The sequence below is a fragment of the Poecilia formosa genome, unplaced genomic scaffold (genome assembly GCF_000485575.1).
Source record: "Poecilia formosa unplaced genomic scaffold, Poecilia_formosa-5.1.2 Scaffold95, whole genome shotgun sequence".
NCBI lineage: Eukaryota > Metazoa > Chordata > Actinopteri > Cyprinodontiformes > Poeciliidae > Poecilia > Poecilia formosa.
The window spans coordinates 1,651,159-1,678,406 of record NW_006800034.1 but is presented as its reverse complement, the minus strand read 5'-3'; the positions used below and the strand labels follow the sequence as shown (position 1 = coordinate 1,678,406).

Below are 27,248 nucleotides of genomic sequence, written 5' to 3'. Positions count from 1 at the left end.
TTAACTGGGAATGTCCTGGAGTGATGGCCACAATATGCATTTGCCTAAAGAGCTTAATAAGGGAATTGGTTTTATCAGAGTTGTCACATGTTCTGTCTAGTCATTATGAACACTGTGTAGATGGGGCAAATGCATTTTCATCCTCCAGCTCCAGATCAGGGCTGCAGGGCATCTTTAACACATTTCCCACAGTCACACTCACCCTAAACCACACGTGCTCTCTCTGACACACTTCATCCTGTAAACTATAGTAAAAGAAAAAACTGCCTGACTGAGATATGTTTTACTTATTATTAAATAGTCTTCAGTGATGAAATGTTGAATTGCAATATCATTGGCCCTATTTTTTCCTGTTATATAGCTTTTCATGTATTTTTTGATTTTATTTTGGAATTTTGAATGTGAAAATATTCATTTAATTCTTTTAATGTAATATACATTTTATAAGTCAAACCAGAAATATACAGTAGGACATATTATTCATTCACTTTTGGTTTTATTGTGCAGGTGGTTAGTTATTTGATTTTCCATTAATTTGATCAAAAAAAGGGTTCAAATTGAAGAAAACTATTTTCACGTTTAAGTTTTTAAACAATGGACCGCTTACTGCCTTTCTATTTTTATTTTTTAGTTTTTTTTATGCAACTTGTATGCAAAAAAACCTGAAATTTGTTATTAATTTTTAAAATGTAAGATTCCCCATGAGGTATTACCATTAATTGATCATCTCTGTTGTTATTTCTCAGATAGTTTATAGCTAAACTTTCAATAAATTAAATTTATTTTCGGTTTATTATTTCATTTTTTTTTTTGGAATCTTTATTTATTTACTGGTTTATCATCAGATTTTTCAATACTAGTAAATCAATGAAATACTTTCCTTGTAAATGTTAATGCATATTTAAACAATGTGTTTTCAAGTAGTTGTTTTTGCCTGTAATATGCTAATCTTCTCATGAATATGAGGTTGATTCTCCAGTAACTATTTCCTGTTGTTAATGCCTGAATCTGGATTTGAGGAAGTGACTCCTTTTAGCCATGAGTAAATGTGGTAAAACCTTTATAAACATTCCTCCTCCTGCTAAAGTGCAGTGCACAATAAGCAAACCAAAACCAACCCAAGGCAAAGATCCATTTTATTAGAGGTGGTTATAAGCTTATAAGCTTTGCGATGTGCTGCAGTTACATTATTTACAAAAACACAAAGGTCAGATCTTTTTCCCTCCCTCGTCTCATGAGCTTATTATATTCTGAGTTCAGACAATTAATTCAGAAGCGAACATCTATTAACTCTTTCTGCAGCATTGGACAAACAAAGGAGTCCCCTTCACTAATGCTCCCAGAGGCTTTACCACTATCTATTGATCTGCTGTCACCCAATTTTGCCGTGACTTATGCCCTGCTTAATTCCCATTACTGTGCACACTGAAGCCTTATCAGGGAAAACAATAGGCTTGTTGTCACTGAGGGTAAAAATATGAGCAGGCCTGTGACAGTGCGAGCGCAAACTCATGACTTCAGCTCCACAAGCCCTCTTGGTGACCTCTGCACTCATGTAAGCCAGCGTTAAACCCTGTGCCAGAACGCTAAGCTCATTCTGGATTGTTTGCAGATGAATCAGAAAATTGGATCTTGCTCATTTCATTAAAAAAAAAAAAGAGCCCCCAAAAGAAACCACTGGGTCGGCTCTTCAGCCATAAAGCTGTCGCTCTGATGTGTCTGCAGCAATGATGCTCTTCAATTCCTGCATGGCTCCTCTCCTGCTCCTCAACTACAGCTGCTATCTCCTCCTTTCAATTATGTTTCTCTGCTCTTTGAGACAAAGAGTAATAAAGCTATAAATCGCGACTCCTGCAGAAGGTATGGACATTCTGTCTCTGAGCCGCAGTTGAAACTGCCATAAACCACACACAAAGTCACAGATAAGGATTTACAGTTATTTAACATCATCCTTGTCCACTGAATCACAATGATAAGAGAATTAAGCAATGGCTATAGCTTCTTTGTCCCCTTGCCATTGATTTTCTTTTTCCTTTTCTTTTTAACCAAGAGGCAGAGTGCTGCGTTTTATCGAGCATCTTATTTGCTTTGAGCTTAAGAGTGGAAATGGAGCTATCTGGTTTATTTTACTGGGCTCTGGGAGCTGCATTGAATTAATTTAGCAGCTAAATGAGGCTTCTTGATGTTTAATCTCCTTCTGTAATGTAAATGTTTGAAATGGGAAGCCTCTAAATACAGTGCCTTGCAAAAGTATTCCTGCCCCAGGAATTTTTTTTTTCAACCTTTTGTCTTTTTTTGGAACTTTTTCTGTTTTACAAATGAAAATCTAAAAAGTGTGGTGTGCGTTTGTATTCATGTCTCTGCCTACATCCAGACTGAGACAGAGACTTTCTGCTAGTTCTTCTTTGCATAATAATAAAACATGCTTTGATCTAAACTGTGAACCTTCACGACAGTCTCAAGTATTTTTCAACCTCTAACAAGTTTTCTTAAAAACATTGTCCTGTATTTAGCTCCATCCACCTTCTCATGGTCTCTGTCACATAATGTGTTGAAGCATGGGACCTGGTGTTTAGTTCCATTGTCATCCTACGATGAGTCTTTTTCTGAATTGAAGTTATGTTTCCTTTTTAAACTCCTTTAGACAAAACACATGACTTGATTTGCTGGCAAATGCCATTGATAATTTCTAGCAGTTAGTGGTATTTTGTTTCAAATGCAGCAAAAGTATTCCCTGTTAAAGAAGCCCTTGTTCCACCAAAAATATGAGTACATTTCCCTCTCAGCGGATTATGTCCCAGTTTGAACAAAGGCGTGTTTAGCTTAGCGGAAGTTAGTCACTCATTTCAGCGTGAAAACACTTATGTCAGTGCCTCAGAGAGTCGGCAAAGCTGCGACCATTCAGATTTAATGATTCAGTCACTGTTTAGCTTCGAGTTCACGACCCCAGAGCTGTGATAAATGTCAAGCGCAACAATATGCCGCTAACTAGACACGCCGCTGCCAGCCAATCATCTCGTTATTGACTGGAAACGCTGTAATGTGACTCTGACTGCTGCGTTACAATGGGGTTATGTGTGTAACAATGTGGGCCAGTTATTCAGTCTGGCTTGAGTCATGCTCTTTTTGCTCGGAGCGTTGGGTGTTTCAGCTCTGGATTAAAAAAAAAAAAAAAAAAAGCATCAGGGCGGTTCAGGTCAAAGTCTAGCTCAACATGTATTTTTTTGGGGAGCGACCGTGGCTCAGTGGAAAGCATTGCCACCAATTCCTGCTTCTGACTCTGCCGTACGTCAGTGTGATCCTGAGCAACGCGGCAGGTGAATATTTTCTTTTGGAATTTGGAACTTTTTGAAGTGTATTATTGCAGAACATTTCCTTTGAAACTAAGAATAAATGGTAGTATGTTATATGTGTTACCCTGTTGAAGGTGTACCCCACCACTTGTTCAATAATTGCTGAAGATGGGCACCAACCCCCATGCAACTGTGCACGGACAGATGGGTATAGATGATAGATCAGTGTATGGTGTCTTATATAAGAAAACAGATTGCTTTGAAGAGCTTATTAATTTTCCCTTTTGTAGTTTTTTTTTGAATATTTATTCTTTTTTTTCTGTAATACACAGCAATAGCTCTGCTCCTAGTCTGATGTTAAAGCACTCTTCAATTCTTTTAGTTAAAAAAATATATTGTTAGCTTCTCTTAGAATAGATTCCTTTCAATTTATTTTAACACCTGTGTTCATTATTTCCAGTGCAATTGTTCACTAGGAGAATATTGGAAGACGAAAAACTCCCAAATGAATGAGAGCAAGAAACTCTTCAGGGTGTCTTTTGAACTTTGCTGCCATCGTTAATCAAGGATATTACCATGCGAACGCTTCCAGGAGTCGGACAACTTGCTTCTTTAAGCATTTCTCTGGGAGGCATAAAAGTGTATTTACGGTCACCGGGGGCGGGTATAAAGAAAGATTGGCAAACATGAACCTCAAGTCCTCTCCTGGGTGCCATCCAGCCATGCTCGGCTCAGCTGTTGTACATCATGGATTGAAATAACTGCGGCAAAGTGGTAAAATGGGCTGACAAGGTATCGCTGTGTGCGTTTGTTTCCCATTCTCTTCAAAAACCGGTTATTGGAAATAATGCTTTGTCTTCATACCTGTATTTGACTCTTTAATGAACTTCATCTGTCTCATTCAAGGCACTGTTCCCCATTTAGACTCACCGTTTTGTGCGGACTGCTCTGCACTAAGATTAAAGGCTGCAGAGGATTCTGTTTCTGTGCAAAGCTGATGTAGAATTGATTTCTGTTCTGAATATATGAATCACAGGGGTCATTACTGAGCTGGACTCAGCTCTTTTCATTTAATTGAGCTGCTTTAATGCAAGGGCAGCTAGGAACTATCTATCAACACTGTACCTCTACGGTCTTGGAAAACAGCAACACGTGAAGTATGGCCTCATTTACCCGACAGATGCAGAACATCGATCCTTTGTGGTGAAAATAAGCGACAACTCAGCCTTTTTAATAATTCAAATGCAGGTGCAGGGGTAATAAATTTACTTCTAAGTGGAGAAATGATTCCTTCCTATTTGGATGAGTACATCTAGAAATGTACTCTGTACTTAAAAAAAAAAATGCCAGGATTCATTTATGCTTCCAAAACCCCTTTTAATTGCGAGGTTTATAACAGATTACCGCCGGTTGCCCTGACTCAAACATTCGTGACGCACACATGGGCAGTATTGACTTCTTGAATGTGAAGACGTTAATGCAGATAACAGCTATTTGAATCCTCATTAGTCACCCGTAATCCGGAAACATGGGCGATATATTAAGACTGGTGTTCACAGCCAGTCATTAAAGGAGAAATAAAAGACAAAATAAATCCAGGCCTGGAACGCCTGTGATTAATCATGTTGGCCTCCGCTCGCTGGCTGCTTAAAGCGTTTTTATTGAGTCGTTCATGCTGGTTTCTCTTATTATCCATTTATTCTAAATAATGCCTCCCTTCATGCTCATGCCACTGTGCTTCATGAAACTCTTGAATATTTTCAGTCCTATCATGGCATGTTAAGCGCAATATTTAAAAAAAAAAGATTAGTAAAATGAACGTGTTTAATATATTTTCAATTACTCTTCAAATGAAGATTATCAATAATTTGCTGTAAGTTATTTAATCATCCTAACATTTACAACCTTTAATTAGCAACAAACTGGTGTTTTTATTCAAGGAAAGGATTCTTATGCACCAATATTTGAATAACCAACAGTTTATTTGTGTGCATATATTTACAATATCCCAGCAGAGCCCCCCTAAGACCCTAAGAGTTAGCAGGAACATGTGGACTGCAGATGCCCTAATATTTAAACGGTACTCAATTCCTTTAGGAGAACACTCAGTTCTGCTGAAATATGAACTAGGCATCACTAAAGAGGATTGGTGGAAAGTAGAATATAGACATCCCTCGAAGCTTAATCCCACAAATCTAATAAACTAACATTGCAAAGCAAATAATTGCATAAAAACTGCAATATTTTACCAAATTCAGTCGTATGTGGGTCTCAGTTACTCATATTAGAGCCAAAACATTTTATTTTTGCTGCAAAAGGATCAAACAAGTAGTGAAAGTGCTTATTCATAGTTTCCAAAACACAATGAATTGCTGATGATCAGTGAAATAAATAAATGTCTTTTGTAGGCAGGGATTGACAGCTAAATAATTTTAGAACGCAGTCGTCAAAGAAGCATCCAAAAGTATCCATGGTAACGCTGGGGGAGCTGTGGAGATCTGAACCTCAGCAGGAAAACTTTAATCACAAACACCACAAATCTGAGCTTCATAAAATAGAGGCAGTTACAAAACAACCTTTGAAAGAAAATTACAGCAAACATGTAAAGTACCCTAATCATCTGTGCACCAAAATGAGCAAAACTTAACATGACCATGAACTCACCAATATATGGCGGTGGTAGCGTCATGCTTTGTGGGTTTTCCTTTAATGGCAGAGGATCGGGATGCTGATAAGAAGAAGAATGGAGCTAAATACACGGAGACCCGGGAAGAAAACCTGTTCGAGGCTACAGAAGAGTTGAGACTGGGATGGAGGTTCACCCTCCAGTTGAACAACAACTCAAAACATGCCGGCAGAGCTACAACAGAGCGGTTAGATCTAAATGCATCTCCTGTTAGGTCAAGTCCAAACCCATGACCAACATTGAAGCTTTTGGAAAACTTTAAAACAATTTTTCAGACACTGCCCATCTAAATTGACTTATAACTATTTGAGTTCAAAAGATATGTATACTTTAGAAATGCACTGATGTGTAATATAATGTTTTATTTTTCTTTTCTGTACATGCATTCCACCACTGTAACAACCACATAGGAAAAAAACAAAACAAAACATTAAAAGGCTTCAAACGAGCATGACTATACATTTTGAGGCCCCTATTGGTAAAAAATAAACTTCACTCGCTACTTTGCAAACTTGACAGTTCTGTTTCTCCTCAGGCATGAGCACAAACACAATTGTATATTTAGTAATGAAGATTTGAGGGTTCTCGGCAGCGTCTGGAGACTTTCTCACAAGGTCTTTGTTGGAAAAGGCTGAGGCGTATCAAGTGTCTTGCACAACACCAGTCCTCGCACCTGACAACATGGGTTCTGTAGGGAGTTAATGCTGTCACAATAAATCAGTAACAGCCAGGGTACAGTATAATCATCCCGGTGTCCTGTTTCACTCGGCTTCTGCTGAGTGAGGCACTACACACACACCGCTGTACCCACAGTGGTTGATGGTTGACTGGAGAGAAATAATCCATGGGAGATGGAACACAAAGAGCTGTTGATAGTTTATAATGCAAGTCATTTATTGTACACTGTGATGTTCTGGGCTGCCAGTAGTTTGCTTATTTGCTAAACCTCCTTTGCTTTGATTGTCAATGGGCTGCCTTTGAAAGAAAATCGGTCTTGACGACCTGTGCTATGTCTTACAATGTAGCCTATATGTTTAGGCAATAAAGACGAGACATGATTGTACACTGCACATATCTGGGCTTTATGGAAGAGTGGCAAGCAGACAGCTAAAAGAAGTAATGTTTGGAGTTTGTCACAGCAATGTGATATGAGATGCTTTGATCAGATGACCAACTTAAACATGTTGTTTAAAATACTTTGTGAAAATTAACGTCGCAAATAAGCCTAAACGTATCAACCCCCAGCTGTTTAGAGTTGATTTGAAGATGGATGGAGCTAAGTTCAGTGCAATCCTGGAGAAAACTCCCGTGAGAGTCGAAAATTATTTACTACAAGCAAATTGGTGATTCTGATTCTAAAAAAGACACAAGCTCCTCAGCATGCCACCAAGGGTTGCTGAATCCTTTTAACCCAGCATTCATGTATGTCAGGTGTGCTGCAGGAGGAAAACACCTAAAGCATGCAAGACCGTGGGCCTTATGGACCAGTGCTGTGGACCGTTGACATAGGGAATACAGAAAGGATATGAAAGAATGTATAAAATGCTACATACAAAATTTAATTGTGATGAAAAATGATCAATGCACATCTCTTTGCACACACAGTTTCCTCGGTGGAACATGGCGTGGGAAGAGGAGAGGAGATCTATTCACGTTGAGCTAAACACGGGACAATTCTGAAAGAAAACCTCGTGGAGGGAAACTTAAAGTCCTGCTGATACCAGTAGTTCACCTGTTTTTAAACCTCTTTTGCTTTTTTCTTCAATGACCTGCCTTTGAAAGAAAACCTGCCTCATCGGCCTGTTTTGCATGTAGCCTTTGCTTAACAAGCTGCACGTTAAAGACGAGACAAAGTTTGAAAACAAAGTCCTCGCTCTGTGACTGCAAGAGAACCGTCATACTTGAGAATCAAAGCAAATTAAGCTATACAAACTACCAGCTTTCATCCGAGCTCCTCTTCCAACATAAGGATGACTCATAATATGTCTAATCCCCAAAAATTATCCAAAGCGCTCGGCAGCCGTCTCATTTCCAGCGCTGTTTAATCTGTGTCTGGAGTGTTTGCCGTCTCTTCATGTTGCAAACAGTCCTCTCACTCTGGCACTTCATTGTCTTTTGATGGACCATAAAAGGCTCGGTTTGATGGATGATAACTCGGGGCGTCTCTCTTTGTTGTTGGGATGTGACGACGGAGCGCATGTGAGATGTGAGGGGAAGATGTGGTGTGAATGGGAGATGTCATTGATGTCGTGTGTTGACACCGAGGGCCCTGAGTGCAAGCTTTGATCTCCACCAATGACTGAAAAGCAAACACAAATAAAAGATTTCGGCTTTTTTCACTTTCCAGAGAGAAAGTTTAACTGACTTTCTTTGTGGTTGGCAGTTGATTTTTCTGAAAAATGTGCTACCTCCAATATACAATTTATCAAGACCAAAAATGGCTTACTCTTCAGGCCTCTGATTCACTCCAGTCTATAAATTCTGCTCTCTAAAGGCTGACCTCACAACATCTGTGCACCTAACATATTTGCTGTAAGATTAGGCCAACAGTTCTCAGCTGTCCAACATGAAAAGCAGGCTATGCAGCTGAATAACTTGAGTCACATGCTGCTTTAATAAAAACGCAAATATTGTCTTGGCATTCGGGGCAGCTGGGCACAAAAAACCCCTCACAACTGACAACAGATTTCATCAGGGAATCTGTTGTTAAGGAACGACTCCTGAGATACATGCACTGCACAGTATATAAATCATTGTTATTAAAAACCACAGCTCACTTTGCAGCTCAGTATATTGCAGCCACTCCTTCGTTGCTGTGCTGCTTGCCGTGCCCACATGAGGTTCTTTGTTGCGCTTCTTTGATGTTTACTAAGCCATCTGAGCATAAAACACTCTGTGGCCTTTACGTTGCGCATTACAAATGAAACCCTTTAACCAGCTAACCATGCTGTTATATTTGCCTTGCAAATGCTTGTAGCTGTAGGATTTACTCTTTATAAATTACATTAATTACATGTTTCTTGAAAGAATCCCCAGGGAGTCGCAGTTTGTGCGAGGTAATTGCAGGACTCATAATAAATAAGACCTGTAGTGTGAGATATGCTGATTACCTATTTGGCACTCGACCGAGGGTTAAAGACTTTCTCTGGAGGAAAATAATTCAGTGATTATGCGTTTGGTATGAGGGTTTTACCATGAAGTAAAGAGTTAGGGTTGTATCACATCATTTGTTTTGAGCATGTGATTTAAAACAGACTTCCATATGGCTTAGATCCATGGAAAACATGCAGAAAAAAACAACTCTAGGTTGTTCCTAGGTTAACCTTACCCTTACTCTTTCACCTGCCCTTCGGCACTTAATTCAGGTCATCTGCATAAATTATATTTACTTATACAGGACCCTGAATTATCAGCACCAAAACTGAAGAATGGTGTGTATTTCTAGTCTCACTGTTAATTCTCTTGGAGTTGCATGTCTTTTGGGTATGTCTCTATCCCAGATCATGATGCCACCACTACCATGCCTCACGAAGGGGATAGTGGACTCAGGGGGTTAGTTTTCTGTCACACAATGAATTTCACACATGATTAATGTGTCCATTATATAGCTGGTGCCAAACTGCACATGGGAGATGTCATGGCTTTCTTTCCATGACAATTTACTCTTGCTTCCATTTCATAAAGGCTAGATTTGTAATTAATTGTTGTTGTGCAACTGCAAACAGATTTGAATGCCTATCAGTTTTGGTAGACTGTGTGTGGAGCAGATTTTTAGTGCTGGGGAACCAGGTTTTCAGCAGCTTGTTCAACAACTGAATCAAAGCATGCATATTTTACTAGCCTCATGAAGTATTTCCTCTAAGTTTAAATCAGTTTTCAGAATATTTTTTACTCACAGATATAGTGGTGTTCTCAAAATATATGGATGTTTTTCAATCCTCTCACTTGGTTCACTCTAAATGCTTCTTTTGTTAATGAAGAAATTGATATTAATGCAAAAAAAGAATGCTTATTCTGTTTTGCATTGTTGTTTAGGGCGACTTAACAACAATGTTGTGGGTCAAACCACAACTGAGAACACCTATAAAGTTTGGGCTCATCTGTGTGGGCATAACACCGAATCACATTTCAGTCAGATGAAAATGAGGAATGTGCTGCAAGTCACAGCCTCCGGACAGAGCCGTGTCTGAAGCAACACTTGGAGGAAATCAAACACCCAAAATACCTCGAGTTGACCGCTGTTGTTTTCTTTAACCGTGTATATACATTTGCCCTTTCTAACTTGTAAGTTCTTGTGTCTTTTTCTCATACAAACCCAGCTTTACATTACACATAACAATTGTTGGACAGATGGTTTTCATTTCCTATGAGTTCAAGATGGAGGGAGATTAAAAAAAAAAAAAAAAGCCTCCCACCGCCCCCTGAATCCGAGACTAATGTAGTCAGGATGGAATCTGTCATTCAGTCTATTGCATGTTGATGACTAAGGGTAGTTTCAGCTGTAAGCAGTCCATGATTTATGGACACCAACTGAACTCTTGTAAGCAAAAGCCCGCTTGGAGTTCAGAGCAGCAAATGGCCCCCTTTTTTTTTTCTTTGGCAGTGGCGTGCCTGCATTTTCTTTTCCTTCATGCCAAAGTGTTTCGCATGGCAATTAGTTCCGTCCTCATTTGGGTCTGCAGTCTCGCAAGGTTAGCAAAGTCATTTATCATCCTGAGGGCTTGGAGCTCCACTGCTCCATCTCAGGTAGGTTTTGTAAACAATCATCGGTCCAGCTCTTTCCATTTCACTAAATGAGAAGGCAATACGGTAGTTTTGAGGTTCTGCCATCCATCCTTCTGTCACTCGCTTTGCTTTTTTCTCTACAGGTGAGAAGGCAAAAGGGAAATGTCATTTCTCATGGCTCATTTGTCATATGTTAACTACATAGTTAAGAGTGGATAGTGTGATGACAGTATGACCTACTGCTTTAGATTTGAAGCCTTTATCTGTTAGACAGACACATTGTCTGCTTTTAAAAGAAGACTTAAAACTCTCCTTTTTGAGACAACTCGTGTAGGTTTTTCTGAGATACCTCTTTGGTAATAATGCTAAAGTTGTAAGCTGCTCCTTGTCATTCTTTTATTGTTTGTGAATAATATTGCTGCTACTAACAATGTTTCCTCTTGTTTGTCATTCAGTTAGACGTACACCTTGCCATTTACTCTTTAGTAATGAGTCTTTCTCAGGTGGAGCTAATCGCTGGGATTTTTCTGCTTTAGCGTAAAAAGCTAAAGTACACCTGGCATAGTGCTTCTGTATTTAACTTTGTCTTTTTCTTTGATGGAGCTACTGGTGGAGCTTTTGCTACACTTTGTGTATGTCTGTCTTTCTGTGCTTGGACAGTAGAAGTACTTTCCATGCACTTTTTCTAGTGAAAAGGTTCAATATTTATTGTCAAAAGTTTGTTCATTTCTATTAACAAACTCTTGCTTGGGGTTCTGCTGAGATGTATTAGAAACCCAGGTTACTTTGATAGTGGCCTTCGGGTCTTCTGTATAGTTGGTACCTTTGGCAGTTTGATGCCAAGTCCTGCTGGAATCAGCATCTCAATGAAGCTTGTCAGCAGAAGGAATCATCAAGAACTCAAAAAATTTCTGTTAATAATAATTTCTTTAATAATCAACGCTCCCAAAGCATTTTATTAGATCTGACATTTGGCATTTCTCCACATACATGCTTGGATGTAACCTTATTAAATGGTCATAAAGAAGGACTTGTGATGCTGATCTGCGCCTATTGAAATGTGTTGGCTCTGCTGCAAGCACTTATATAGCTTCCAAGTGCCTGCAGGGTGTCCTTAAAACACGTACTTGAGGAGGCAGAACTGTAAACATATGCTCGATTCATTTTAATGCTCTTAACTGAGCTGCACTTAACTGGAAAATAATCTAACATCAGTGTAAGCATATTTTTCTTTTTTAACTGATAAGAAATACCTTTTTTCCTTTTTATAGGTGTCTTGTCCTGATATGTTAAGCCAGCAGTATTGTGAGTCTGGTTTCCTTACTGTGTCAGAACAGATTTTTTTTTTTTATAACTGTGGGAAAAGGGATGGTGCCATCACATAATTAATCTAAATAATTAAAGGTGCAACAGACTGCCTCTGGTGCAGGAAGCTAGCGCAGGCTGCGGCAATTACAAAAACACAAAGCTGGCAAGAGTGGAAAATAATCTGGAAGGGGATGAGACCAGACAGAAAAGAGAAGAAATAAATTGGCCAAAAAGTGCTCCAATTCATTGGAGAGATCCCAAGCAAAACCCGGTTCAGAGAACTAGAAACACCCACAAAGGTCTGTATTTATGATCCCCAACATAAAAAGAAATAGTCTGTGGTATGTAAGAGAAAAGTACAGCTAATGTACTTTTCATACATATCAGAAGGTATAACTTGTGTAGGTTACTGTCAGTGTTCTAGATTTAACTATAAAAAGTATACTGGGCAACAATGCCATTTGTTAAAACATTTGCCAGAAAATTACCAGGACTTTGGGGAAAATGTTCTGTGGACTAATGGGACAAAAGTGGAATGTATTTGAAATTTGTTAGTCCCGTTACACCTTCAGTAACAACCAACAACATTTCAGAACAAGAGCAACAGTAAAACATGATGGTGGCAGTGTAATGATCTGGAATGCTGCTTTACATCCATGACAACTTGTTCTTGAGCAGAAAATCCTGAAAATTAATTTCTGCCTGTGAGTCAGTCAACCCACCCAAGTTTTGTGTGACCTAATCAAAGTCTGGACTTAAATCGAATTGAAACCTTGTGGCAGGACCATAAACAGGATGTTTATTCTTGAAAACCCTCTGTGGCTGAATTAAAACAATTCTTCAAGGAATAGTTTACCAGAATTCCTCCGCTGAGATGAATGCGACCTATCGGGTATCACAAAAACTTGACTTGATTGTTTTCACCAAGGCTGGTTCGGTGAGCTTTTCAGATTAGTGAGCAATTATATTTCCACATAGGGTCAGGTTGCTTTTGTTTTTACTTAATAAATCATAATTTAAAAACTGACTTAAAGAAAAAGTTCCCCCACCAAGCAGTGAGTCCGCTGAAATAAACCAGACGGGGCAGCGACAGCTTATTCTGAATTCATTGTGTTTTTCTCTCTCCTACATCTTTATCAATCAGAGTTAAGGAATCTGATTAAAGCCTTAAAGGAGTGGAGACACATAAGTGGAGACACCCTCTGCCGTGCGGGCCCAGAAGGTATAACAGGGCAGTATCAGAGGAGACTTAATTGTCAAGGTTATGACTCGGAGGATGATTGATATGGGGCCAGGCTGTTTTTGTCAGCCTGTCAGGTGGCTGGAATGTTTAATGTTCTCATTATTGGTTGCTCTGTTGTGTATATTTCTCTGTCAGCACTGCCGAGCCATCTGAACTGCCAGAGCACTTCAAAAAGCCTCGGGTCATCCGTCTTCCTCCTGACGCCCCGAATGTTCAGCCTCAGCTGAGTGCCGGTGATTTGTTATGACTTTAGAGCCAGCTGACAGACAGGTCTCCTATAAAAAAAGCATGCACCCATTTCCCTTTTTGTCGTGTAGTGAAAGCATCAGTCCTCCTGTAACTGGAAGAGGGAGGAGGGGCCTGCTGCCACAGGAAGCTGGCATCTGACAGTTATATCATCTTTCTAATTTGCAGGCAGGATGACATAAAGTATTTTGTCCTTTTTTTTTTTTCTCAATGTGGATTTTGACTCTCACAGGTCACCATCTGTTTGTGGAACGCCACAGGGGAAGCAAAAGCTAAGGACTGATCACTATATTAAGGCCGACTGTCATATTCATCATTAGCCGAGTGTATGTTGAGTGATGGCAGAGAGCATCATGGGAGGAATGCTGATGGCCGTCCAGCCAGGCAAAGAAAGTGAGAGGTGAAATGTTGAAGACAAGAGGAAGAAAAACAGAATCCAAATCTTAATACCTTTCCCAGGCCCTTTCCAAGATTGATTGTTTTTCTGCTGATCTAATTTTGGATCATACAAAAACAACCCATTTGTCTTAAAGAAAAATGATCTGCTGCACGGTGCAGATGGATTTTTCTTTCCTCTTTTTTCTGTTGTACGAAAGCTGGAAAAGATTAAAGAGAAACTCTGCTCCTCAGCTATAATTACAAGCTGTAGATTACTCTGTCACTTCAACCAGATGGCAGGCTCGATTCTGCAGGCCCTTCTGTATATTAATGGACAGCAGTATGTTATATTTGACTTAGGAAAGTTAAATGTCCATAACCTGTAATGTTCTACCAGCTGGTACTGTGCTTCCCCCCCTCCCCCCTTCTTTTGGGTCCACTTGGCATATTTCATATGCATCTTTAGTGAAGGGGAATTTCTTCTCCCCATTTTCCATCATTGTCACTCCAGTGGTAAATATTATTTTTCACCCTGGGAGGGAAAAAACCCTCCCTGAGTTGTGTCCACAGCTAATTTCCTCATCGAGGTTCAAGCAATAATTTTGGCACTAAAGCTGTCACACTCAGCGAGGTGCACCAGTTCGATTGTAACTTTATTAGACTGTCGACCTGACTGCGAACATGGCAAGACTGTAAGTTAGCAAATCTAATTATCAAAGGGGAAAATGGCTGCTAACATGATTCGAAGACCAGATGTCAGTTGCTGTATGACTACAAACCTATTCATGCAGCTTCAAACATCACACAATTTTTTCCACGTGTTTTTATTAAGAAGTTATATAACACACATTCTGTGTAATTAAAGTGTGGAAACAAAAAGATGGATAGTTTTTAAAAACTTTTTTTTATTTTTTACAAATCTAAAAAACATGGCATGAATTTGTACAGGGACCTTTATGCAAGTTGCTTTTGCATAAATCCATTGTCTTGCGCTTATATAGGATTATGTTGCTGGGGGAACAGATTCAGGAGCGAGCCCCAGACGTCCCAGTTCCTTCAGGGGTACCGCTAAAGCAGAACTATATTGACCCTTTGCAACTCTGTCATATGATTGGAAGTGAGAGACGAAAGTATTTAACAAAGCGACTGCTTTCTCATGTAGTTTTTGTCAATAATAACCATGGCTTCTACTTGTTCAAGTTGAGCTAATTTGTCTGTGGAAGTAGCGCACACCTACTTCCAGAAGTTGGAAATAGTTAGCTCAGAAACCGACCCAAACCTTCACCCTCCTGACGTGTTTGTTGATTTGATCAAATCTGCCTGAATTCACGTGACATGATTTATGCCACTGTTATAAACGGTGTTTACACCGGACCAGACTTTGTAGCATACAAATGTCTAGATGCTTACTATTTTGTTTTCGTACATAGTAGGCTACATGACAGTCGGACGTTATCTCCATGGTTGCCAATGGTTAGATGCGTACCTTCTCTATAATACGATATTTGATTGTATCTTGCTAAACATACGTATTCATGAAGTATATGAATATCTTGTAAAAAGTGTTTACTGCAAAACCTTGAATACACCAAAGGCTTCCAGTCCTTATGATTAACGGTTGCTATCCATCGCCATTTTCTTTCCTCATAAAAAATAAAACGACAATTTTTGTTTACATCCTTTTCTGTGTAGCTGATCACTCAGCACCCTTTGGGCATTTTTACCTATATTAGCAGGACAGCTCTACAAATCTGACCTTTATGATAAAGTAGAAACTTTATACATAGATTTACCTACCATTTCACAGTTAGACCAACACAAAGCAAAGCATATCACACAAAACAGCAGTAAAATTGACATTTGTGGTTGCAACCTGATAAAATCTGCAAGATTTCATGCAGAAATGCTTTTGAAGGCACAGCGGCCTGTAGTTAATGTGCTCATGTAATACTACAAAAACCTCTGTAAAATGTTCCTCCTGCTTGGTGCGATTTAAGGCTACTTTGTTAAAGAAATTGATTGTCTGTGTCTTTAGATGTCAGTTTGAAGAGATTGCAGAAAACTTGAAGAGGCAACGAACACATGTTTGCCAGAAGAAACTCCCTTCATGAATATGCCAAGCCTAAATTTAACCCAACAGCAAGGGGACGGAGGGGGGATGTTTGGCCACGTTTCCCAGCTTGAGAGCACGAACAGCAAAGAAGCACAATACCAGCGTGTCATACATTTAAACACGGCTAAATTAAAGGCTGTTTACCGTTCGCAGAGGCCATTCATCTTACTCAATGCTGGTCTGCTTCTTGCAAATTTGTCAGTAAGAGCTTCCACATGCCAAGTAAAAAGGAAAGGGAAAAAGTTGGGGGTTATCAGAGCCGGGTTTTTATAGCGTGTCTCTTCAGTCAGCCTGTAGTTAATTAGCCACCTCCACACAATAAGGCCATAAGTCATTAATCACCCTGAACTGTAGCAGGAGTCGACTTCACTGTGAGCAAGACGTTCGGAGACAAAAAGTTTGCCGCCTATGACAGGCTTCAAAATGGCCCCTGTCAGCGGTGTTTAAATTATAGGGCATGTCGAGCGCTGAAAGACAAGAGCCCACTGTTTAACTCACTGTTGCTCTTTCCTTTGCTTTGTGTGTTGACAAGCTCGCTTCAAAAAGAAAATCCCTCCACCCCTTCACTGCGCTTCCCAATCGGATAGCTTTATGGCTTTTGCACACACAGAGTTCTTCACATTGGGATAATCTCCGTATACCAAGCTTACTTCCTCCGCTTTATGATGCAGCATTAATTGAAGAGGACAAGCTCCAAAGGTCAGCAGCTCACTGAAAGCCAGCTTTAACTCTGCGTTCCTGGCGTTTACTTGCTCCGTCAAAGGGAGGAAATGATGGGCCGATGATAAATTCAGGGTCTTGTTTGGAGAAGCAAAAAGCCTTTCTCCAGTGAAAATAAACCGCATGTTTCGCCGGATGATGGAAGACACGCTTTTCAGCCGAGTGAACATGCAAAAGGTCATAATTTTTCCCCCACCCCTCCTTTGTGTCTATAAACAGAGATCTGCTTGCTTTTCCAGAGAACATAAGCACAGAGGAAGGTTTACTCAAAGCAGCAAATGTTTGTGTAACTCTCGGGGAAATCCCGTGATTGCATCATTAATATTACTGACAAAAGGGTGCTAAACTCATTATGCGACTGCAACATCAGTGACAAGTGTTTGAAAGTGTGTTGATCTATGTATCGCGTGCATATGGAAAACATGATTCTTCATACAGAACCAGAGGCGTTTCTGAGAGGCAACACTGGTTTGGCGATGTCCTCGGCCTTTATTCACGAGAGGCCGCGGACGGAGAAACACATGGCCCCCAGCTGGGACAAAACTACCACTTTTAACAAAAATTCATGTCTGTAAAGAACTGCTTTGCACTGAACTGTTGATGTCCAGGTGGAAAACTGCACATTGTGTTCACGCTACAGTAAAAAGCAGTCACAAAGCTGAATATTGTTGCATATTATAGCTGTAACTGACATTTAGATCCACAAATAGCAGAAAGATTGATGGTGTTTAACAGTCACTAAGGTGATGGAATAAACAGCAACTTGTTAAGTAGAAACTCATGATGTGGCTCTGGCCCCTGTTGACCTTTAATTAAGTTGAACTGAAACTCAGAAAATAAAAACTAATAGCACTGTGGAACTCATTTCAGGGTAGAGGCTGGGAGACCTTAGAGTTTTTCTAACAGCTTGTGACTCCTGTTAAGCACAGCGAAGGATCTGTGATTCTGTGGGCCTGGGTCTCTCCCAAATCTTCTTGCAACCCAGTTGTATTTTTTGTATGCCTTATATGAGTCCACTATCTTAGAAAGATAGTATACTCAACCAAAAAGCTAAAACTGTGTTGTCAGTGTTCAATCTGCTGACAGTGTGGACAGTTTTAAATCCCACCGCAACGATGTTTGATTGAAAACATGTCAAGATCAACGCAGAAATTGTTCACTAGTCACAAAACCAACATTTTTCAATGGTCTAACAGCTGGCCTACTGGTAAAATTGGGTTCTAAAAAGCTGTTAACAATTATACCACTAGTGTTCTTTTTTTTGTTGTTGTTTTTTTTTGAAGGGCCTCATGGCTTGATTTTTACTCATCTTTTCCAAGAGTGCAAACAAATTTGACTATGAATCGAATTGAATAAAAAGCATGTCTATGTATGAACTCTGTTTCACGTTCCCCTCAGGGATGGAGTTATCCCTTTTGCTTGTGCACACTTTTTTCTTCCACTAAACTTTCCAGTAATATACTTGGTACAGCAGTCTGCGAACAGGCATCTTCTGTTGCAATGACCTTTTGTTGTATACCCTCCTTGTCTGGAGTGCTATGACTCATGTAAACAATCTTTCCTAGCCATAATGTGATCACAAAATAAGATTTTAAAACTCTTTTTGTTGGTATTACATTATATTCTGATTTTCAGATAATTATTTTTTCATATTAGCTGGAAATCAAAATGAGAAGTGAGAAAATAAACGGGTTAAACAGAGCACTGTATCATTCTGTATAATTTTCACTTCTTGAACTGAATTACGGAAAGTTTCAATGATATTGTAACTTAAGATTCCTGGAGAATTCTGATTTCCAGATTTCCTTGAGGTCCCGACTTGCTGATTGTTGTTTTCTTTCCCTCTACGGTCTATAACACAGAAAAGAGAAAATGTTACATGTTCCTTAAAGAAGAAATTATGTGCAATCCAGAAAATGAAGAAATTGCAAGATTTTCCCCATTTATGCATTAAACTCCCGTCACGTTTTTATCAAACTAAAAGAGTGCATGAGCTACATGCTGTTGTGTTTAAATACAGAAAGCGGTGGAAGTTTTTTTTGTTTTATTTATTTATTTTTTGCTGGAGGTTTCTACCTGTTAAAGGGGAGATTTTCCTCTCCACTGTTGCTGCATGCATGCTCAGTGGGAGAGACAGCTGCAAAGTCAATGACACAACACAAGCGTTTGTCTGCTGTCGCTACACACACCTGCAAGTCAATGACTCATTGCAATCCACTGTTTTTTAAACCAATTCCAATAATAAACTGAACTTATTGCATTGTTTAATTACTAGGATAAATCAGAATCTTTGATTGGATAAATTGACCTTTTTTTTTTAAGTACCTCGAGATGAAGTTAAAGAAAGTGATCAAATGCTCTTAGTATAGCATTAGACTAATGCTCTTCACTACAAAGTGCTTGTTTCTTCCCAAATAGCTTGCTTCTTTTACATTATTCAAAATGTTGAATAATAAGAGGATTCTTACAATTACTAGTAAATCATTCAATATGCATCAATTTATAGTTTCTGTCAGAAACCAATCAATGATTATCAATTATTCCTTAAATTTTAAGATTACGTTTTGAAAATCATCCCAAGACCTGTGATTTGTTGTCCACGTCTCGCATCGTGTTCCTCACTTGACTTACAGAACAATTGATAATTTATGACCAAAGATGATTTTCAGTCCTACACTTATTACATCAAGTCTTTACAGGTGAAGTTTTTCCTACCCGATAGTCTGCAAACAGTTTAAACTTGTTTTTAGTAATGAAAAGTTACTTAAAGGAGAAACATATTTGCTTATTTCTGTACTTATCTTAGAGATACTTGCTACACTTTGTTGGAAAATATATGCGTCTTAATAACCTAAGTTTATTTTGGTATATTCTATCGATTTAGATAATACAGACAAAAAAAAAATACAGCTAAAAATATTTCTATCATAGCCAACTTATAGACATGTATCAATAATGGCTAATTTCCTCACACATATGGCTCATTTTTGTTCTATGTATGAATGTACGTGTCAACAACTCTTCATTGATTTAAATGGAAAAATAATATTACCAAACAAATAACTTAAGATGCATCTTGAAAAGAAACTAAATAAACATTGACTTTAAAAAAATATATATCATATTCTTTAGATTGAGATTATTTTTTTCTTTTTTGCATTTTTATAATTTAAAATAGCATTGGCATTAACTCTGTGCACACTTATTGGTAGCTTTTCAGCTCTTATATATATATATTTTTCAGTTTGATCTAAAGTTGTTTTATTAAAACACTTTAAACAGGGATATCGAAGCATCAACTGCATAATTCAATAAATGGTTCCAGAGTAAATGTAATACACAAGCCAGAACTACCAAGTAAATATTCACTTTAAGATAATTTAATTCTACACATGCTTGCATTCAAATGCTAAATTTAAAATAATCAATCCCTTTAATGGATTTGAGGAAAATCCACAGAATAAATAGTTGACAAGTTTATCTGCTGGTTCATGTGTGAATCAATACCACAGCGTCACACATCAATTAACCTCTGAGAAATGCCTCTTGAGATCTCTGCCCCATTTGTTCACATCATGTTAATGGTGCTGTTTTTAGTAAAAAAGGAATGCATCACGTCTATGACCCACGCCGGCTTCATGGCTGGCTGGCTGCAGTGCTGAATCGTGGCTTTATTGCCATCTATCACCAGGCTATGTTTAGGGCCTCATCTGCATGACGGATGGGCGGGTTTGATGAATACGACGTCTGACCGCGCTGATTCTTTTCTTTTTTTTTTTTCTTCCCCTCATTCACGGAGAACAGTCTGATTTACTGAGGATGGATAATGACACTGTTGGCTTGATTTAGCTGATTTGTTTTAAGGGACTGATTAACTTGTTAAAGGTCTGCGCTTCAACAGCCTCATTAGAGCAATCACCAAAAGCTCTGGAAACATTTTACATCTAAGTCAGTGTAAATTTTGGTTTCGAGGTTTGCCACTCAGTCATATTAGAAGCTTGTCTGTCTTAAGGTGAATCAATAATCAGTAAGATGAAGGAGATCCAGAGGGTTTTAGTAGATTTGCTGAAAATACACAACATACATATGTCATGATATACAGTGTTTGCTTTTTTCAAACCTTCTATTGGTTCAAAATCCTTTTACCGAGATTCTCACAGATTTTCTCAGCTTTGTCAAGCACAGAGTAGCACAGTTCAGCCCCTCCCCCACCCATTGCTGTACACTGCAGGTCAGCTGACAGAAAACAACCTCTGAAACATTTCCTTTGCTCACAAAAATATAATTCAGCTGTTAGGAAATATTTCAAGATCCAACATTTAAGAACAGTCATATTGGAGCTACAGTTGCACTTTCCATGAATCATGTAGGTACTGCTGCTTTAAAACTTTGACTGGTTGTAATACTTCTTTACTCTGAGAATTGCTCTTCACCAGTGAAACATTGTAAATTAAATATTCCTTCATTAAGCTAAGGTTGATGAAGGTGCATGGCTTAGTTTTGCTGTTAATTGTACAAGTATTTTTCTAATTAACTAAATACTCTGACACTTTGTGACAATCAACCACTTAGACGTGTTGGTAGGCCCCAAAATAATCAATTAAGTCTCAATAAAAAAATAATAAATAAAAGGAAGTTATTTTTATGAAATTCTAGCTTTTTTCCTCCAGATACGTGGATACGTTTAGAAATGGATTCAGCTAATGCGTTTCGCAATTTTAAACTCATTTGAATCGGTGATCATTTAAATTACTATCAATTATTTTTGTATGTAAGCAATGCAGTAAAAGTATTAAGAGCTCTCTAATTTTAATAATTCAAACTGCAAAACAACCGAGAACAAATTTATCATACGAAGGATGTTTTTTTTAAGCTCGAGTGTGTGTGTGTGTGTGTGTGTGTGTGCACGTGTGTGTGTGTGTACATGTAGGTGTGCATGCTTGCGTGCATGCGTGCGTGTGTGTGTGGTATCCCACCCCAACTTGGCTCTTGACAAAAATTTGAAACAGGATGATTTTCACTTATTTTTTTGTTGTGTCAGTTCTTCTCAGCTTTTTGCTAAATGCCTGATTATTAGTTTTTAAAATTTACTAAGTGCCTCCTCGCCTTACATTTTACTGATTACCACAAAATAAAATGGACACTGTCTGGTCAAATTTGTGATGTCAACAGAATTGCACAGCACCCTGCCTGGTGCCACTAATAAGTAATGACACAACCAACCCAAGAGAAACGTACAGTTTACAAACTACAAGCTTCAGTAGTTAACTGCTGGGTCTACTGGAGCAGATAGCCCCACTTATTGAGTAGCTAATCAGTCTCTAATTCTTGTGGCAATCTGTGAAGAGCAAAAAAGAAAAGAATATTTTCTGTGCAAAATCATTAAAAATCTGTAATTAATTTAGTATTTTCATTTTTGTCTATGTAATATAATTGTAATTTCTTTAATGGGTTAATTGTTGCATTTAAAAAAACAACAACAAAAAAAAAAACAATTAAATGATCCTGTTTTGGTTTCAAGCATTTTTTCAATTACAATAAAGGAGCAAGCCTGACACCACCTCATAAAATCCAGGCTGCAACTAAAAGTATGTGTTACTTTTTTTTCTTTAATATTGTAATTTTTTCAACCTTCCTTTTACAACCTCAATTCACATATATATTAAGCAAAATAAAACCCCCCAATAATTATTAAAACACATTTGAAGCTTTAGAATAAAAAAAACAGCTTTTCACCAAATGTGTATTTCTGCATACATAACTTAAAATGTTTATTTTATTTTTTACTAATTTAGATATAAAACACTGCTTTTTGTTAGTTTGATCTTTTGTGACTTTCTGAAAATACACTCTAAAACTGACAATATTTAAAATGAAAAATGTTAACATACATATGTATAAATAGTGAAATCAGAGAAACTTAAAAAAAAAATATTGATGTGTTCTCCAGAGCTTGACTGGACCTAATTAATTTTAATTTTAATTTAATCAAATCTTGAGTCCAAAGTAAAACATTAAAGATAAAAACAGGCAGTTTTTAGAGCTGTGTGACGATCAAAATATGGGGCTTAATGCAACATTTACCTCTGCAAAAATAAATCCATTGCACATCTGAAGAAGTAAGTTTCTCGTATTGCTTTTTTTCCCCTTTACCTGTTTTTAAAACTTAAAACGTCAACAATTAAGTTTTGATTCAGAATTTAAAGTTATATTTACATTTACCAAATACAAACATCTCTTGTATAAAAAAGAAAGCACGTTGAGGCTTATAAAATGTATATTATAATATTTTTTTTATTTTAGTCACGCTTGAAGCTATCGCAAATAAATACACTGATCCCGGCGTGGATTCAGTCCCAATATAAAACTCATTGGGGCTAAATTATTCTGTTATAAATGTGTAATTCTCCGACTTCACTGGTATCCTAAGGCAGAGGCTGTTGTCAGTCTTTGCCCGTACAGGGCGTACGGGGAGTAATAAGGCCCTGTCGCCGCGGGCACCGGAACCGGGGCCCCTGGAGCGGGCAGAGGGCTCTTTGAGTACGGGTGATAGCGGCTGCTGAGTCCGAGCGGGTGGTGGGGGCCACGGAGGGCCAGCGCACTGGGGCTGCCCGGACTGCCGTTTGAAGGGATGTGCATGTGACAGGCCATGGCAGCGGCTGCAGCCGCGTTCGCGAGTGTGGTGGAGCCGGGGTACCCGGATATCAACTTCTCCGTCCCGGCGAAGGAGGTGTGAGTCCGCAGGTGGCTAAGAAGCTCCTCTGAGGAAGAGAAGCGCTTATCGCAGGGTCCGTTAGCAGATACCCAATTGCAAACATGCGGAAGCGGGTCGTTGGGCAACATAAAGCCGTAAGGGTACAGGGGGTGTCCGCTGAAAGACGGGGCTGAGGAATGAACACCGTGCAGGGGGTGCGTTGGATACATGAGCGGGTATCCAGACTTCAGAGCGGAGTCGTGCGCGCAGTTTGCGGCTGACGCACCGGACAGATGGCTGGTGCAGTGGTAGCTCAGGCAGTATGGGTCTCTGCACAGGCTGGCGGACATTAAAGACGGAGGAGAAGCTCCCGCCAGGGGGCTCGACCCCGCTTTACTGCAGCCCAACGAGCTGGCGGCCGCGAACTGCGCGCTCAGCAGCTGGCTGCTAGGTTTGGTGGGGTCCAGCGTCATTCCGGGCGGGAGGAACGGCTGCGGGTAACCTGCATACGCTCCCGCTAAACTTCCAGGATAGGAAATACTCGCGGGCGGCAAAGGAAAAACTGTGTGTCCCGGCTTGTAGGGGGAGACAGGGGCTACCAGTCCGGATCCGAGAACGGAGGAGGAGGAGGTTACAGATGTGGAGTCTGATGTAGCAGCCTTGGGTCCAGATGTGCTGTCGTCAGAGGTAATTCCATTTATCCTTTGGCTTCCGCTGCCATCAGTCGTGCCGCTTTTATTGCTTTCAGACTCCTTCTTCTCCTCCTTCTCCCCGGTTTTCCCCTCCGACGGTAGAGGCGACACGGAGGTGCAGGAGCTGGGGCTGCCTGTCCTGGGCGTGAACGGCTGGCAGGTGGCGCTAGGCACCCGGAAACCAGTTTTATCTCCACTGATGCTGCTCGACGAGTCCTTCTTCTCCGAAGACTTCGAGTAGGGCTTGAAGCTGGACTTGTCCTCGGCTCCGATGTCGCTCATTTTCAGCGGACCGGATTTGGCCTCCTTGTCGCTGGATCCGCTGGAGGTCACAGAGGAAAGCTTGGAAGAGGACGGGGGGTCCGGCTTGCCGATCTGAGAGCAAGTCTGGGCCAAAAGGGCCAACGGACTCTTTTTTGCATCCAGCTGCGAAAAATAATAATAAAAAAAATAAGATGTAACAAACGAACAACAACACGTCAACATGCAAATGTTTGCAGGACAGCAAAAACGATCGCTTTGCGTATTTTACGCACTGCGCATGAAGTTATCTCAAAGAGAAACTAAACAAACTCATCAGAATGTGCTTATACTGGAAGGGTTGCACAACATTAAAGCTTACGTTAGTTTAGAGACACTAGCTTGCTAAATAGTTGTCGGTATGTGCAGTTATTCCAAATTTAACATCAGAGTTAAATATTTAAAGCGAACAACAACAAACCTAAAAGTCTGATGCAACATTTTTCTACAAAGCCTGCATCGGAAGCTTGACTTTCCTGTGCGCAAAAAGCAAAACAAAACAACCGTTCCCTAAATTTGCTTTAATGCTTACCTCGATGGGACTAACTGGAGTGGACGGCAGAGGCTGGAGGTACTCCGGGTGTAAGATGTGTCCTGCCCGAGCGGTGAGCATTTTCAGCACCTTGATGGGAAGACGGCCGGCTTGGCGAGAGGGATCCGCGGGAGAGACGCAGTGGTGGACGGACAGTCGGCTGATGTTCGCTGCTCCCTTCTCCCCCACCGAGGAGCCGCTCTCCCACGCTGGATTCGTGCTATTTCTCAGAACAGACACCAAGGGCGATGTGATCATGACCCGATTCTCGTACAAATGGTTGGAAAAGACATGTGGAGATCAGAGAAAGCCAGCAGTCAGGATTGTTTTAACGTTAATTAGAGCCTCGCCCATGAAAAAAATGCAAATAAATGATAAATATCCTTAAATCGGAGTCGGAATGAGAGAGCAGAATCCGTGCGTCTTCATCCCCTGCGACGCTTCAGCAGTGTGGGCTCTAGGTCCCAGGGAGAACTTGGTTTAACTGGCAGGAGGGATCACTCCGCCTCCCTTTCCTCCTCAGCGGCGTCTGAATCAGTCCGCAGCCTCCCAATCAAAAAGAGATCCCACCAAATGTGATGGAAGGTGGAAGTAACATGACGTTTCCTACCTTACACTCACGTCTGGTTCAGTTTTCAGCAACACGCGCCCTTTTAATTTGGAGATTTTTATCTGCGTATTTGCGTAATTGGAGATCTGACGCATGCGCTGCGCCCCTGCTGCTTGTGTGTGCACATTTAGGTTTTCTGGAGCAGAATGATCGATAGATAAAGATGATCCAAACACGAATGCCACGAAGTGAACAGAAGGTATTAAAGAATTTGAGCTCTGTAATATTTTTCTTTTCATCCTTATTCCAACTCGTTTTTGAACTTTTTGGAGTTCATGCATGCAAACACTTCAAAGTCGATGGATCACAGAGGACAATTTTTAATAAACGTAATTCAGTTAGAACATTACCACCAAAAGTACTACAGTAAATATCATTCATAAAGTAAAATGCACACATATTCCTAAAAAGTGACATTCTTTCAGACTTTAATTTAAATTTTTAAGATTATGGCTTTAAGACTAATAAAAACTTATAATTGAGTTTCTTAGTTAAATCCAAATAAAGTACATAATTTACAATGACATATAAATAGGGTTTTGTATGTCTGAGCAACAGCCCAGTCCAGTTCCAGAAACTGTTGATGCTGTTTCTGGTTCAGGAGTGACTGAATACGATTGTAGCTGATGTTCTGAATACGTCTGTCCATCTGTAGCCCACTCATAGATATTCTCCCCTAATTTCTTAAATTGACTTCCCCTTACAGTTCTCCTAAGTTGTCACACAGATTTTCCTTCCACTAAACATTTTGATACAGCAGTCTCTGAACTACCAGCTTGCTTAACAACGATCGTCTGAGGCTTTCTCTCTTTTAGGAAGGTGTCAGTGAGTGTCTGCTGGGCAACTGTCAAGTCAAAAGTCTGCACACAATGGAAAAGCCTACTGCATGGGAATTGCATAAATTTATTTAATTAAGATACTATTTTGTTGTAATTTTATAATATAATAATATTAAGTTTTCATCATCTGCTAGCCATAATAATCATGTAAAAAAAAAAAGAGTGTTGATGCACCGTTGTAGGTAAAAACCTTCAACATGTAACATCTTTCACATGTGTGTCTCCAGGTAGTTTTCAACTGGGAGGCGAGAAGGGGGCCAATGATAATCTTTGGGTGGCAACCTAAACCAAAAGGCAAAAATAGATCTATAACACGAGCTACAACACACTGTGGTGGTACTTAGTGAGGCGGTGCCAGAAGGGAGTGGTAGATGTAGAAGTGGTATGTTGTAAAGGGTAAAGAAAGACCCAGCATTTATTAAAAATGAATAAGTACATATTTTATCTTACAGAAATGTGTTATGTTTCTTAACAATACTATTAAAAATGCATATAAGACCGGTCAGCCAGGAAACGATAAGTTTAAAGACGTAGTCATTGTCCTCCTTTTCCCTCCTTTTAGTGGCACCTCTGCTCTTTTACATTTTTTTTTACTTTTGCTAGAATTTTGCCCTGTAAATCACTGCTGCCACGCAGGACAGCACACTGACAGCCTATCTGTCAGCTGTCTGCTATTTTTCTCACTTGTTTTTGTCACTTCTCTGTTGGATTTAAAGTTAATGAATCCACATATGTTTGGCATAAAGTGGAATCTCCTTTTTCTGCTTCTCTTCATTCATGATAAGTATTTACAAAAACCATAAATTTACCCCATTTTCTCCAAATTCCTGCCCAAAAATGTACTTTTTCTTTTTACTTGAACCGTGCTT

General features: G+C 39.5%; 1 protein-coding gene and 1 long non-coding RNA gene across 3 annotated transcripts in view; one reads left to right on the top strand and one right to left on the bottom strand.

Moving 5' to 3' along the window:
* LOC103142314 (uncharacterized) overlaps positions 1-27,248 on the top strand; it is a 96,142-nt gene that overhangs the window by 4,117 nt on the left and 64,777 nt on the right. The window lies entirely within an intron of this gene.
* On the bottom strand, positions 22,984-25,575 carry LOC103142313 (zinc finger protein 503). Its single transcript, XM_007558323.2, has 2 exons — positions 24,931-25,575; positions 22,984-24,524 (listed from the first exon to the last, which is right to left on the bottom strand). The coding sequence occupies exons 1-2, from the start codon at positions 25,186-25,188 to the stop codon at positions 23,127-23,129; spliced, it is 1,656 nt and encodes a 551-aa protein (XP_007558385.1). The 5' UTR covers positions 25,189-25,575; the 3' UTR covers positions 22,984-23,126.